The 13,349-nt window shown below is 36.0% G+C and overlaps 2 protein-coding genes across 2 annotated transcripts in view; one reads left to right on the top strand and one right to left on the bottom strand.

Moving 5' to 3' along the window:
- Positions 1-13,349, top strand: part of DACH2 (dachshund family transcription factor 2) — a 745,051-nt gene that overhangs the window by 339,132 nt on the left and 392,570 nt on the right. The gene's annotated exons all lie outside the window — the stretch shown is intronic.
- Positions 1,630-1,990, bottom strand: LOC132223313 (cytochrome c oxidase subunit 7C, mitochondrial). Its single transcript, XM_059678535.1, has one exon. It carries the CDS (start codon positions 1,876-1,878, stop codon positions 1,687-1,689), a length of 192 nt encoding a protein of 63 aa, XP_059534518.1. The 5' UTR covers positions 1,879-1,990; the 3' UTR covers positions 1,630-1,686.

The raw sequence follows: 13,349 nt of genomic DNA on the forward strand, positions 1-13,349 counted from the left end.
GTCGTCAGTGCACTTCCACAGGGGGAGCACCACTCAGTCAGAAACCAGGCTCACGGCTGGTGAGTGCAGCGGTGGTGGTGGGAGCCTCTCCTGCCTCTGTGGCAGTGCTAAGGAGCAGTGAGCTGAGCAGTAAGAAGCAGTGAGCAGGCGGGCGGTAAGGAGTGAAGGGTTCCAGAATGCAAGAGGGTGCAGGCGGGGCTGAGGAACCCCCCACCCCCAGTGCATGAATTTTGTGCATCAGGCCTCTAGTGAAATGATAATGATAATGTGGGGTAAGGGGGTGAGAAGAGATTAATCAAAGAATTTATATGCATACATACATAATCCATGGATACAGACAATAGTGCAGTGAGTGCCTGGTGGATGCAGGTGCAGGATGGAGCAAGTCAATGGGAAAAAAGGGGACATCTGTAATACTTTCAACAATAAAGATAAATTTTAAAAAATGAAAATGAATTCAGGCATATCTAAGTATCAAAATCCACATGACAGGTCAAATTATTCTACTTTCCTTCATGTGTGTAAATATTTTATTGAAATGAAAACAATGTGATAGAAGATGAGATACATAATTGATTGTGAGATAAAAGGACATTCATTTGAAATTACTATAGAGTATATTCTTATCCTATGCAAATTCTCATTTGTGAATATAGTTCATGATTTTAATAAAGTATTACAAAAATAGCATTAAGGTTTTAAATATCTTATTGTTTGAGAATAAATTTAACTGTTAAAAAAAAAAGAAAACATACTGAAATGTGTTGAAATTTCTCTCAGATAGAAATAAAAGTGTCAGAAATAATGATAATAATGACCAAGGGCTGTAAACAAATTTAAACCAGAGTTGTAAAATATCTATTTAGCAGTAGTAAAAAGTGTAAGTAAATGTCATATTTTTAATTCCGTTCTTTTATGGTTTTTTTTCTGATCTTGATTTTAAAAAAACAAACACCTTTATTGTTGAAAGTATTACATGTCACCCTCCCCCCCTCCATTGACCACTTCTAGCCTGCCCTAGGCCATCACCATCACCCTATTGTCAGGGTCCATGGATTATGCATATATGCATACAGGTACTTTGGTTGATCACTTCCCAACACCCACCTAATCTGCCTTGGGTCTGAGATTCAAAAGTCTGTTGCATGCTTGAATGTCTCTGGATCTATTTTGTTCATCAGTTGATTTTGTCCATTAGGTTCCTCATATGAAAGAAATCCTGTGATACTTCTATTTCTATGATGGGCTTATTTCACTTAGCATAATACTCTCTAAGTCCCCCCATGCTGTCTCAAAGGGTAAGACATCATTCTCCTTTACAGCTGCATAGTATTCCATATTGGAAACACACCACAGCTTTTTTATCCAGTCATCTAATCATGGGCAGTTGGGCTGTTTCCAGATCTTAGCTATTGTAAATTGAGCTGCTGTGAACATAAAGGTGCATATATTCTTTCTGATTGATGTTTCTGGTTTTTTAGGATATATCCCTAGTGTGGTATCACTGGATCAAATGGCAGTTCCATTTTTAATTTGTTGAGAAAACTCCATACTGATTTTCATTATGGCTGCACCAGTCTGTATTCTCATTATCAGTGTACTAGGATTCTCTTTTCTCCACATCCTCACCAGCACTGCACCTCTTAAAATGCTCCTCTTCATATCTGTATCTTGGATTAAACATCCTTATTTTTTAAGCAGTTGGTGTCTTACTATAAAAAAAGGTGCAGCAAATCCTGATCCAAAGTATAAAGTCATCATGACTAGTAACCGCCACTTGTTTTCCACTGAAAATGGCAAATTCTTCCCTGGGCCCTCCTCATAGTGGCTCCTACGGACCACAGAGGTTGTGAACCTCCGAATACTTTGGCCCAACATTTTCCTGTTGGAAGGCCGGCGAAGGTGCAGAAACCGAAACAGGAAAAATGGCGGTATCACACCAGCCGTTTTTTTCACGACCTTGTTCCCTTCCTTCAAGGACCGAAAGGGGAGATGGGAAAATCGAAGCTTTATATTTTGATGTAGTCCCATTTATTTATTTTCTCCTTAGTTTCCCTTTCCTTAGGAGATGTATCCACAAACATATTGCTACGAGAGATGTCTAAGATTTTGTTGCCTATATTTCCTTCTAGGATTTCTATGGTTTCACAACTTAATATTTAAATCTTTTACCCAGTTTGAGTTTATTCTTGTGCATGGTGTCAGTTGGTGGTCCAGTTTCATTTGTGGGGTTTTGTTTTGTTGTTGTTTTTTTTGCATATATCTTTACAATGTTCCCAACACCATTTATTGAAGAGACTGTCTTGATTCCATTGTATGCTTTTATCTCCTTAGTCAAATATTAATGAGCATAATGGCTTGGGTAGATTTTTGGGGTCTGTGTTCTGTTCCATTGTTGTATATGCCTGTTCTTTTTCTAGTACCAGGCTGTTTTGATTACAATGGTGCTGTGGTATAACTTAGTATCTGGTATTGTGATCCTTCTAACTTTGTTCTTCTTTCTCAAAATTGCTGCAACTATTTGGGGTCTTTTTTGGTTCCATATAATTTTTGGAGTATTTTCTAATTCTGTGACATGTGCCATTGGTAATTTAATAGCATTGAATCTATAGATTGCTTTGGGTAGTATGCACATTTTAATGATGTTCATTCTACCAATCCTTGAACATGGTACATTTTCCCACTTCTTTATATCTCCGTCTATCTCTTTTTTCAAACTCCTATAGGTATGTCTTTTACTTCCTTGGTTAAGTTTATTCCTAAGTATCTTATATTTTTGTTGCAATGGTAAAATGGGAATGTTTTAGCTTCTCTTTCTGATAATTAATTATTGGTGTATAAAAATGCCATGATTTCTGGGTGTTAATTTTGTATCCTGCTACATTGCTGAATTCATTTATTAAATCTAGCAGCTTTTTGATTGAGTCTTTAAGGTTATCTATGTGCAGTATCATGTCATCTGCAAGTAATGAGAGTTTTACATCCTCCTTTCCAATTTAGATGCTTTTTTATATTTTCTTCTTGCCAACAGCAGTGGCTAGCACTTCCAGGACTATGTGGAATAAGAGTGGCGAAAGCAGACATCACTGTCTTGTTCCTGTTCTTAGGGGAAATGGTTTTAGTTTTTGGTGCTTAAGTATGATGTGAGCTGTAAGTTTGTGATATATGGTCTTTATTATGTTGAGGTATGATCCCTCTATTGCCACTTTGGTGAGCTTTTTTCTTAAAAATGGTGTTGAATTTTGTTGAATGCTTTTCAGCATCTATTTATATGATCATTTGGTTTCTGTCTTTCAATTTGTTTATGGTATGTATCACGTTTATTGATTTGTGAATATTGTACCAGCCTTGCATCCCTGAAATAAGTCCCACTTGGTCATGCTGTATGATCTTTCTCAGGTATTACTGGATCCAATATGCTAATATTTTGTTAAGTATTTAGCATCTATGTCCATCAGGGTTATTGACCTGTAATTGTCTTTCTTTGTAGTGTCTCTACATGGCTTTGGATTAGGGTAATAGGTTGAAAATGTTTCTTTCTCTTAGATTTTTTGGAATAGCTTCAGAATATGTGCTAATTCTTTGAATGTTTCATAAAACTCCCCCATGAAACCTTCCAGACCAGGGCTTTTGTTTGCTGGGAGGTTATTATTATTATTACTATTAATAATAATATTATTATTACATTTCAATTTCATCAGTTGTTATTGACCTATTCAGGTTTTCTGATTCTTCCTGATACAATTTTGGAAGATCATTTTTTTTTCTAGGAATTTGTCCATTTCATCCACATTGTCAAGCTTGTTGGCAGATAGTTGTTAATGGTATTTTGTTATAATACTTTGTATTTCTGTGGTGTCAGTTGTTACTTCACTGCTTTCATTTCTGATTTTATTTATGTGCATCTTCTTTCTTTGTTTCCTTATGAGTATGACTAAAAGTTCACCAGCCTTGTTTATCTTTTAAAAGAACCATTTCTTAATTTTATTGAGATTTGCTATTGTGGTTGTTTTTAGTCTCTATGTCATTTATTTCTGCTCTTATCTTTATTATTTTGTTTCTTCTACTTACTCTGGGCTTTGTTGTTGTTGTTGTTGTTTTTCTTATTCTTTAAGTTGTAGGGTTAAATAGCTTATTATTAATTGTTCTTGTTTTTTGAGGTAGGCATACGGTGCTATGAACTTCCTTCACAGGACTGCTATGGCTGTCTCCCAGAGAATTTGGGTTGTTGTGTGTTCATTTTCATTTGTTTTCAGGATTTTTTAATTTTTTTCTTGATCTCATTTGTAACCAATTTAATGTATACTAACATGATATTTAGCCTCCATGTGTTTGAATGTTTTTGAGTGTTTTTACTGTAGTTGATTTCTAATTCCATGCCAGTGTGATACAAGGAGATGTTTTATATGACTTCAATCTTCTTGAACTTGTAGAGATTTTTGTCTCCTAACATGTGGTCTATCTTTGAGAACTACACATGCGCAATTGAGAAGAATGTATATTTAGAAGTTTTGGGAGTGAAATGTTTTGTAAATGTGAATGAAATCTATCTGATCCAGTGTGTCATTTATAGTCAATGTTTCCTTGTTAATTTTTTATCTGGAAGATCTATCCAGTGAACTCAGTGGGGTATTAAAGTTCCATACTATGACTGTATTGCTGTTGATCTCGCCCTTGAAATTAGCCAGAATGTGTATGTATTTAGGTGCCCCTATATTGGGTTTATATATGTTTACCATCGTTATATCCTCTTGGTGCATCAATCCCTTTAGTATTATTTAGTGAACTTTATTGTCTCTTGTTATGGCCTTCATTTTGAAGTCTATTTTGTCAGATATTTGTATTGCTATGGCAGCTTTTTGTTCATTTCAATATGCATGGAAAATATTTTCCATCCCTTCACTCTCATCCTATGTGGGTCTTTTGTTCTGAGGTGGGTCTCGTCTAGACAGCATACATTTGGGTCATGTTTTTGTATCCATTCAGCCACTCTGTGCTTTTTATTGGGGTATTTAATCCTATATTTACATTTAAGGTTATTCTTGATGGGTACTAATTTATCATCATTTTAATTCTTTACGTCTATGTTTCTCTCTCTCTCTCTCTCTCTCTCTCTCTCTCTCTCTCTCTCTTCTCCATTTCTTCTTCTTACAACAATACCTTTAGCATTTCTTGTTGTGCTGGTTTGGTGGTGATTAACTCCTATATCCTTTTATTTTCTGGGAAGCTCTTTGTTTCATTATCTATTTTGAATGATAGACTTGCTGGATATAGTAATATTGGTTTCAGATCCTTGCTTTTTACTACCTTGAATACTTCATGCTATTCCTTTCTGGCCTGTAGAGTTTCAGATCAGAAATTAACTGACAGCTTTATGGGAGCTTCTTTATTGGTAACATATTGCTTTCCTCTTGCTGCCTTTAAGGTTCTCCCTTTGTCTTTAATTTTTGGCATTTTAATTATGATGTGTCTAGGCATGGGCCTGTTTGAATTTTTCTAGCTTGGAACTCTCTGTGCCTCCTGAACTTGTGTGACATTTTCCTTCACTAGTTTAGGGAAGTTTTTTGCCCCTTATTTCTTCTCACAGGTTCTCTATCCCTTGCTCACTTTCTTCTCCTTCTTGTTCTTTTATGATGTGAATATTTTATTTCATGTTGTCCCATTGTTCCCTTAAACTTTCTTCCCATTTTCTAATTGTTGTGTGTGTGTGTGTTTTTTTCATTTTGGTTCTCTGATTGAGTGATTTTTTTTCTATCCTGTCTTCTAAATCATTAATTCAATTGTTGGCTTCCTCTAATCTGCTGTGTTTTCTCTTCAATGCATTCATTATTGGTGCTATGTCATTCTTTATTTCTGATGGGTCCTTTCTCATAATTACTATATATTTTCTTATGCTGTTGAGCATCCTTGCTATCATTATTCTGAACTATATATCTGATAAATTTCCTTTTTTTCCATTTCATTTAGCTTTTTTTGTGGAGAATTATCTTGTTCTTTCATTTGTTTTGTTTTGTTTTGTTTTGTTGTCTCCTTATTTTGGCTGCCTGTTTTTTTTGTGTGTCTATGTATTAGGTAGATCTGCTATGACTCCAAATCTCTAGTGCAGGACAATGTCAGATGCTGTTTGTAACTGGCCGTGAGTACCCTGTTTGGAGCTACCAGTAGTCCACAGTTTGTGGCTACCTGTACTGGTGCTGGGTGCCTTTGGAAAGGACCAACATGTGCACCAAGGTCTGCTTTTCCTAGCCCTGGGCCCAGAATTGGATCAGGCAGAGTATTAAAGCCTCAAGAGATCCGCCTCTGCCTGCAGTCTGATTGTTGCTCAGTCTTGATTAGCCTCAGACTATCAGTCACATGGGGGGGGGCAGAAGTTTCCCACCTGGGTGAAGCAATTGCCTCTGTCTGCAGGCTGATTGTTATTCTCAGTCTCTGAATTGGCTTCAGAAACTCCACAGGTTGGGATTTTCAAATAGGGTGGGGCAATTGCTCCCCCCCCCCAGGCAAAATCTGCCTAGATGGTAAAGGTCTGCTGGAGAAAGATGTGCTCTGCAGTATGAATGAATGACTCAGCACAGGGAACCCAGGTGTCTGCCTTCCAGCTCTAACCCCAGAGCCACCAACCCTCCTCACACAGCTCCAGTCCACTCTGCCCTCCCTCTGCCAGAGCCCAAGGTGAATGGCTGCAAATGAAATTATGTGTGTTGTCCCCTTAAGAGGGTGCCTGCATTTCCAGCCATCTCTCTCTGGCAGACTGCAACCCCACTACTTTTTACAGCCAGATGTTCTGTGAGCACCTTTCTCAGTTTTGGCAATCTGGTTTGGGGAATACAGCTTAGGTTTAGACCCCAGAGTTCTCAGTGGGAACCCCCCACAGCTGAGATATCCCTCTGAAACTTCAGCTGCTGTCTGTGGGAGCCTGGACAACACTCTTGTGCCTCCACACTTCCTACTAGTCTCTATGTGGTCTTCACTTTCCATCCTTGTTTATCAGGGTTCTCTTCAGCTAGTCTTCAGTTGATTATTCAGGATTATTTTTCTTTATTTTAGTTATAATTCCAATTTGATCTTGGAATCACTTCAGTGTAGCTTATTCCCCTGCCATTTTGGAATCCCCAAATACTATGTTTTTAATACTTCAAAAAAATAAAGATAGGCAAAGGATTGAATGGGTAAATACATGAACACCTTTGTTTAAATGGGAGAAGGTAGAAAAAAAACAACATTAATCAGGGGTAAGAGGAGGAGTTTGCCCAGCTCTACAGTAATTCCTCTTCTTAGCTTACTGGAATTTATTTTATGAGCCAAAGACTATCCTACTTAAATATAGTAAGAAAAATGCTCTGTAATACCAAGTAGAAATAATTCTGGGATTACACATTATTTTGGATTAGACATACTATTTAACCCCTTAATTAGCAAAGATAGAGATAAAATAAATTCTCCATTTAGCTATTAGCACATTTCATATTTGACATGATATTTACTATGCATTACAAACTTAACTTACTTTAATTTTATTTAAAATAGTTTTGAAGCCGAAACCGGTTTGGCTCAGTGGATAGAGCGTCGGCTTGCAGACTGAAAGGTCCCAGGTTCGATTCCGGTCAAGGGCATGTACCTGGGTTGCGGGCACATCCCCAGTAGGAGATGTGCAGGAGGCAGCTGATCGATGTCTCTCTCATCGATGTTTCTGGCTATCTCTCTCCCTTCCTCTCTGTAAAAAATCAATAAAATATATTTAAAATATATATATATATATATTTGAAAATTCAGTTGATTTTTTGTTGTTGTTGTTAATCATCACCCTAGGATATTTTTTCATTGATGTTTTTAGAGAGAGTGAAAAGGAGTGGGAGAGACTGTGAGAGAACCATTAATGTAAGAGAGACACATTGATTGTTTGCCTCCTGCATGGGCCCTGACAGGTGCCAGGGATCTAGCCTGCAACTGAGATATGTTCCCTTGACATGAATCAAACCCAAGACCCAACAATCAGTGGGCTGATGCTCTAACCACTGAGAAAAACTGGCTAAGGCTCAGTTGACATTTTTAATATGGTTTGTTGCAGGTTGGGAATTATGATTTTCCCCCCAAATCATTATTTACATGTTTTACAATAATTTCTGGTTGTAGGTCCCTACATTTCAAATATTTTTTGTAAAGAAGGAGATAATGTTATACAGCTGTGTATAATTTTACATAAAACTGACAAATCAACTATTGTAAAGAGTCAGCTGTCTTCTTTTACAATTTTATATGTGTGAAGAAGCCCCTTTGAAGCCTGCTAAGATTGCCTACATAGTGGAACTTGTTCTACATTTGTTTATATTATTTCTTTCCATTTATAACTTAAAAATAGGGTCTAAAGGTTACAAAATAAAATGATCACGGTCTCTTTTAAAATATTGTCATGTTTTCATGTTTTTTGTACATTATATTGGCCTTTAAATTGTTATTTATCCCCAGCAATTTCAAGCCAAAAAAAATGCAAGTGAAAATATTTAGATATTATTACACTAACATTCTTGTATTTATTTAAGAATAGTTTTCAGTTTATTCACATAGTTGTCATGTAAATCTTTTAAATTCAGAATATTTTCTGGTATGCTATATTGTTTTATCTGCTTAGCATAAAGGTTTATTTTAATTTCTATTTTATATTATTTTACTTCCTTTTTTGATTTGTATTTTTTTATTTCAAAAAATGTTTATTTTCTTCATGGTTATATTCCCATATATAATGAAACCTAATTAATTCAAACTTCACTTATTCAGAATTTGAGATGATTCAGACAACAGCTATGCTAAGATTTCTAATATTAATACAAAAATATTTTTAGCAAATTAAAATGACAAACAAGAAATGCCCCCCCCACCCCCGTGTGTGTGTATGTGTGTGTGTGTGTTTTAATGTTTACATGGGGGTGTAGAGCCATTAAAACACTTGGTTGGTTTAAATGTACTTAGGTGTTGCCCTAACCGGTTTGGCTCAGTGGATAGAGCGTCGGCCTGCAGACTCAAGGGTCCCAGGTTTGATTCTGGTCAAGGGCATGTACCTTAGTGGTGGGCACATCCCCAGTGGGGAGTGTGCAGAAGGCAGCTGATTGGTGTTTCTCTCTCATTGATGTTTCTAACTCTCTATCCCTCTCCCTTCCTCTCTGTAAAAAAACAATAAAATATATTTTAAATATATTTAGTTGTCTAAAGCTTATTTTAAAAAGATCTGTTTCTATATAACTAATCAGCATACTAATTACTGATGATAGCTCTTTATTCACTAAAACAAAACTCATAGAATCTATTCTTTTTTAAAAAATATATTTTATTGATTTTTTACAGAGAGGAAGGGAGAGGGATAGAGAGTCAGAAACATCGATGAGAGAGAAACATCGACCAGCTGCTTCCCGCACCCCTCCCCACTGGGGATGTGCACACAACCTAGGTACATGCCCTTGACCGGAATTGAACCCGGGACCTTTCAGTCCGCAGGCTAATGCTCTATCCACTGAGCCAAACCTGTTAGGGAATAGAATATATTCTTGACAATATTGTTTGATATTGATTTAAATATTATATCTATGTAACTATAAAATCTATATATATCCTCTATATCTATAAAGATATATGTGCATTCATTCTTTTCATTTAACATATTTTTTTAAATTTTGTTTTATTGCTTAAAGTATTACAAAGAGTATTACATATGTCTCCTTCCCCCCCCTTGACATTCCCCCAGCCTCCCCTACCCCCCAGTGTCTTATGTCCATTGGTTATGCTTATATGCATGCATACAAGAATTCGGTTGATCTCTTACCCCCCCCCCCTGCAACCCTCACCAGGCTTCCCACTCTAGTTTGACAGTCTGTTCAATGTTGCTCTGCCTCTGTATCTATTTTTGTTCATCAGTTTATGATGGTCTTTATTATCCATAAATGAGTGAGATCATGTGGTATTTTTCTTTCATTGACTGGCTTATTTCAGTTAGCATAATGCTTTCCAGTTCCATCCATGCTGTTGCAAATGGTAAGAATTCCTTCTTTTTTATAGCAGCATAGTATTCCATTGTGTAGATGTACCACAGTTTTCTAATCCATTCATCTGCTGATGGGCATTTAGGCTGTTTCCAAATCTTAGCTATGGTGAATTGTGCTGCTATGAACATAGGGATGCATTTATCCTTTCTGATTGGTGTTTCTGGTTTCTTGGGATATATTCCTAGAAGTGGGATCACTGGGTCAAATGGGAGTTCCATTTTTAGTTTTTTGAGGAAACTCCATACTGTCTTCCATAATAGCTACACCAGATTTCATTCCCACCAGCAGTGCATGAGTGTTCCCTTTTCTCCGTATCCTCTCCAGCACTTGTCGTTTGTTGATTTGTTGATGATAGCCATTCTGACAGGTGTGAGATGATACCTCATTGTTGTTTTGATTTGCATTTCTCGGATAATTAGTGACTTTGAGCATGTTTTCATATGTCTCTTGGCTTTCTGAATGTACTCTTTTGAAAAGTGTCAATTTAGGTCCTTTGCCCATTTTTTGATTGGATTGTTTATCTTCTTTTTGTTAAGTTGTAAGAGTTCCTTATAAATGTTGGAGATTAAACTATTATTGGTGATAACATGGGGAAATATGTTCTCTCATGCAGTGGGCTTTCTTGTTGTTTTGTTGATGGTTTAGAGATAGAGGAAAACATAAACAGATGGAAGAACATACCATGTTCTTGGATTGGTGGAATCAACATCATTAAAATGTCCATACTAACCAAAGCAATCTATAAATTCAACGCACTTCCCATTAAAATACCAATGGCATATTTCACAGGCCTAGAACGAACTCTTCAAAATTTCAACAGGAATAATAAAAAAAAAATAGCTACAGCGATCCTGAGAAAGAAGAACAAAGTAGGTGGGATCTCAATACCAGATATCAAGCTGTATTACAAAGCCACTGTTCTCAAAACTGCCTGGTATTAACACAAGAACAGACATATAGATCAATGGAATAGAATAGAGAGCCCAGAAATTGATCCGAACCAATATGCTCAATTAATATTTGACAAAGGAGGCAAGAACATACAATGGAATCAAGACAGTCTCTTCAATAAATGGTGTTGGGAAAATTGGATGGATACATGCAGAAAAATGAAACTAGATCACCAACTTACACCATACACAAAAATAAACTCAAAATGGATAAAGGACTTAAATGTATGACGGGAAACCATAAAAATGCTAGAGGAATCCAAAGGCAACAAAATCTCAGACATATGCCGAAGCAATTTCTTCACCGATACAGCTCCTAGGGCATTGGAAACTAAAGAGAAAATAAACAAATGGGACTACATCAAAATTAACATGGCTCTGAATGTCTATTCTGCACCAAATACATGAGAAAAATTTGCAACACATTAAAATAAAATTTATTTTTTGAGTCAGAGTTTTCCCAAATTCTATTCAGGCTTTTCCCTGGTTATTACAAAATGATGACGTTTGACTGTGTTTTGCCTCCATATATTGAAGTACTGATTTTCTCATCTCATGTTTTTATCTGTTCCTGTTGTACAATCAATATCTTAATTCTGTACATTAATACATAATAATCCCATTACATAGTATTTTCTGTAAAATATTTTGGGCTATAGAGATAGAAAAAAGAGGGAATATCTTCCCAATCTTTCTTTGCAGCTCTGCAGAAGCAGTAATATTCCTGGATCGCGCAGAAAGGATGGATTAGTCGTGTGTGTCTTTGAATTTCTCCAAAATGGCTGCTCCCCATTCCTCAGCTTACGAAGCATTGCAAATAGACAGATGTGCAATTTGGCCTGAGATAGATTTAAACTGACAGTTTACAAGGAAGTAATAAAGTTCTTCAGGTGAAACTCCTCTAGTGTTCATTCCTTAAAAGGTAGCAGTTTCTTTAGCTATTTTTTTCCTTTGAGCTCTATTGTTGCAAAATATTTTTTTAGGAATTTCAGCTCTTATCCAAGTTCCTGAGTAAATGAACACATAAAGATCCAATCCAGTAATAGTAGGTACAGCACTCAACTCAGTAATGGTAGAGCCATAAGTAAAGTCCTGCCAAGTCTTGGCAGCATGATATCAACTTCATGATAAGATACAATGTCAATTATCCTGATAGCATCATTGAAATCAGTGTCCCCTTCTTCGTATGATGCATTTCATTTTCTCACTCAATGAGTTTTGATGCTAAGAAGTGGTCTAAAGGAGGACAGATAGGTCCCAGGCCATTCTTGCATGATTCTAAAAAGGAGATATCAACCTAGAAAAAGAAAACCAAACCTTTTTGATGATTGACTTAAAACATTTCTCTCTCTATGACTACCTTTGGGTTTTTTAATGAGCAATGTTGTAAAACATGCTTCATGTTATGCAAATGGAAACTGCTTTCATGTCATTACATTTTCTTTAATTTATTTCTTTTGTGCTCAGGAAGAAGTATTGGCCTAACAGGACCCAGAAGTTAAATTACTAATATTTTCTAACATAGAGTGGAGTTAGACTAACATGTGGTTACAGTTTGTCTATTAAATAAAAAGCTTTACTATATCAGTTTATTAACAAGAACTCCGTTCCTTATATTAACTGAGTCTGGGTTTCACAAATGCTGATTTCTGTGATAATGTCTGTCAGTGAGTTTTAAATATGTATAATAATTATTTCAACCTAAAAATGTCTCCACCCAATTTTTAGATTCCTGCCAATCATTTTTGTCTTGCATGAGTCATTTGTAGAGCAGAAACCATTGCTTATTTCCAATATAGGTGAAGGGTGAAGTTTGGAATTTAAGCAAACCTCACAGATTGATAATGGTGATGCTGATAATTTCTATAGTGCTTTATAAAGCATTTCCATATATACAATGTGCATCTAAGGATATGCATTAGATTTAAGTTTAAAAAGAATGATTTTCAAATGTTTTCTCATTTTACACTCTCAGTAATCCTGTCAGTTTAGCATTAATATTTCTGATTAACAGATGAAGAAAGTGAGTTTTCAAAAAGTTAAATGAGTAACACCAAATCTCAGAGATAGTAAAGGGTGGAGCCAGAATTTCCAAACTCAGGTCTCTTGTTCATCAATACTATATTTTCGAAAATACTCTGTACTACACTTTTCATGCAAAAACTTAGTATTGAAAATGTGGGCTATAAATCTTCAGGAGCATATGCTTAAGTTACATATGAGAGATAACATATCTGGTGTTTCAGAAATAGGAAATTCTTGAAGTAATCCATGTAGTTGACTGTTAGTGATAACAGCTTCAAAAAATTAAACTTTGAACTTTTCCTTTCCTTTTTTGATCATTCTTAGAGAGTTTCCAGTATGT

The sequence above is a fragment of the Myotis daubentonii genome, chromosome X (genome assembly GCF_963259705.1).
Source record: "Myotis daubentonii chromosome X, mMyoDau2.1, whole genome shotgun sequence".
NCBI classification, from domain to species: Eukaryota; Metazoa; Chordata; class Mammalia; order Chiroptera; family Vespertilionidae; genus Myotis; species Myotis daubentonii.

Bases quoted from the DNA above. Each gene is read 5' to 3' on its own strand.
- LOC132223313 (XM_059678535.1), bottom strand. From the start codon at position 1,878: ATGTTGGGCCAAAGTATTCGGAGGTTCACAACCTCTGTGGTCCGTAGG.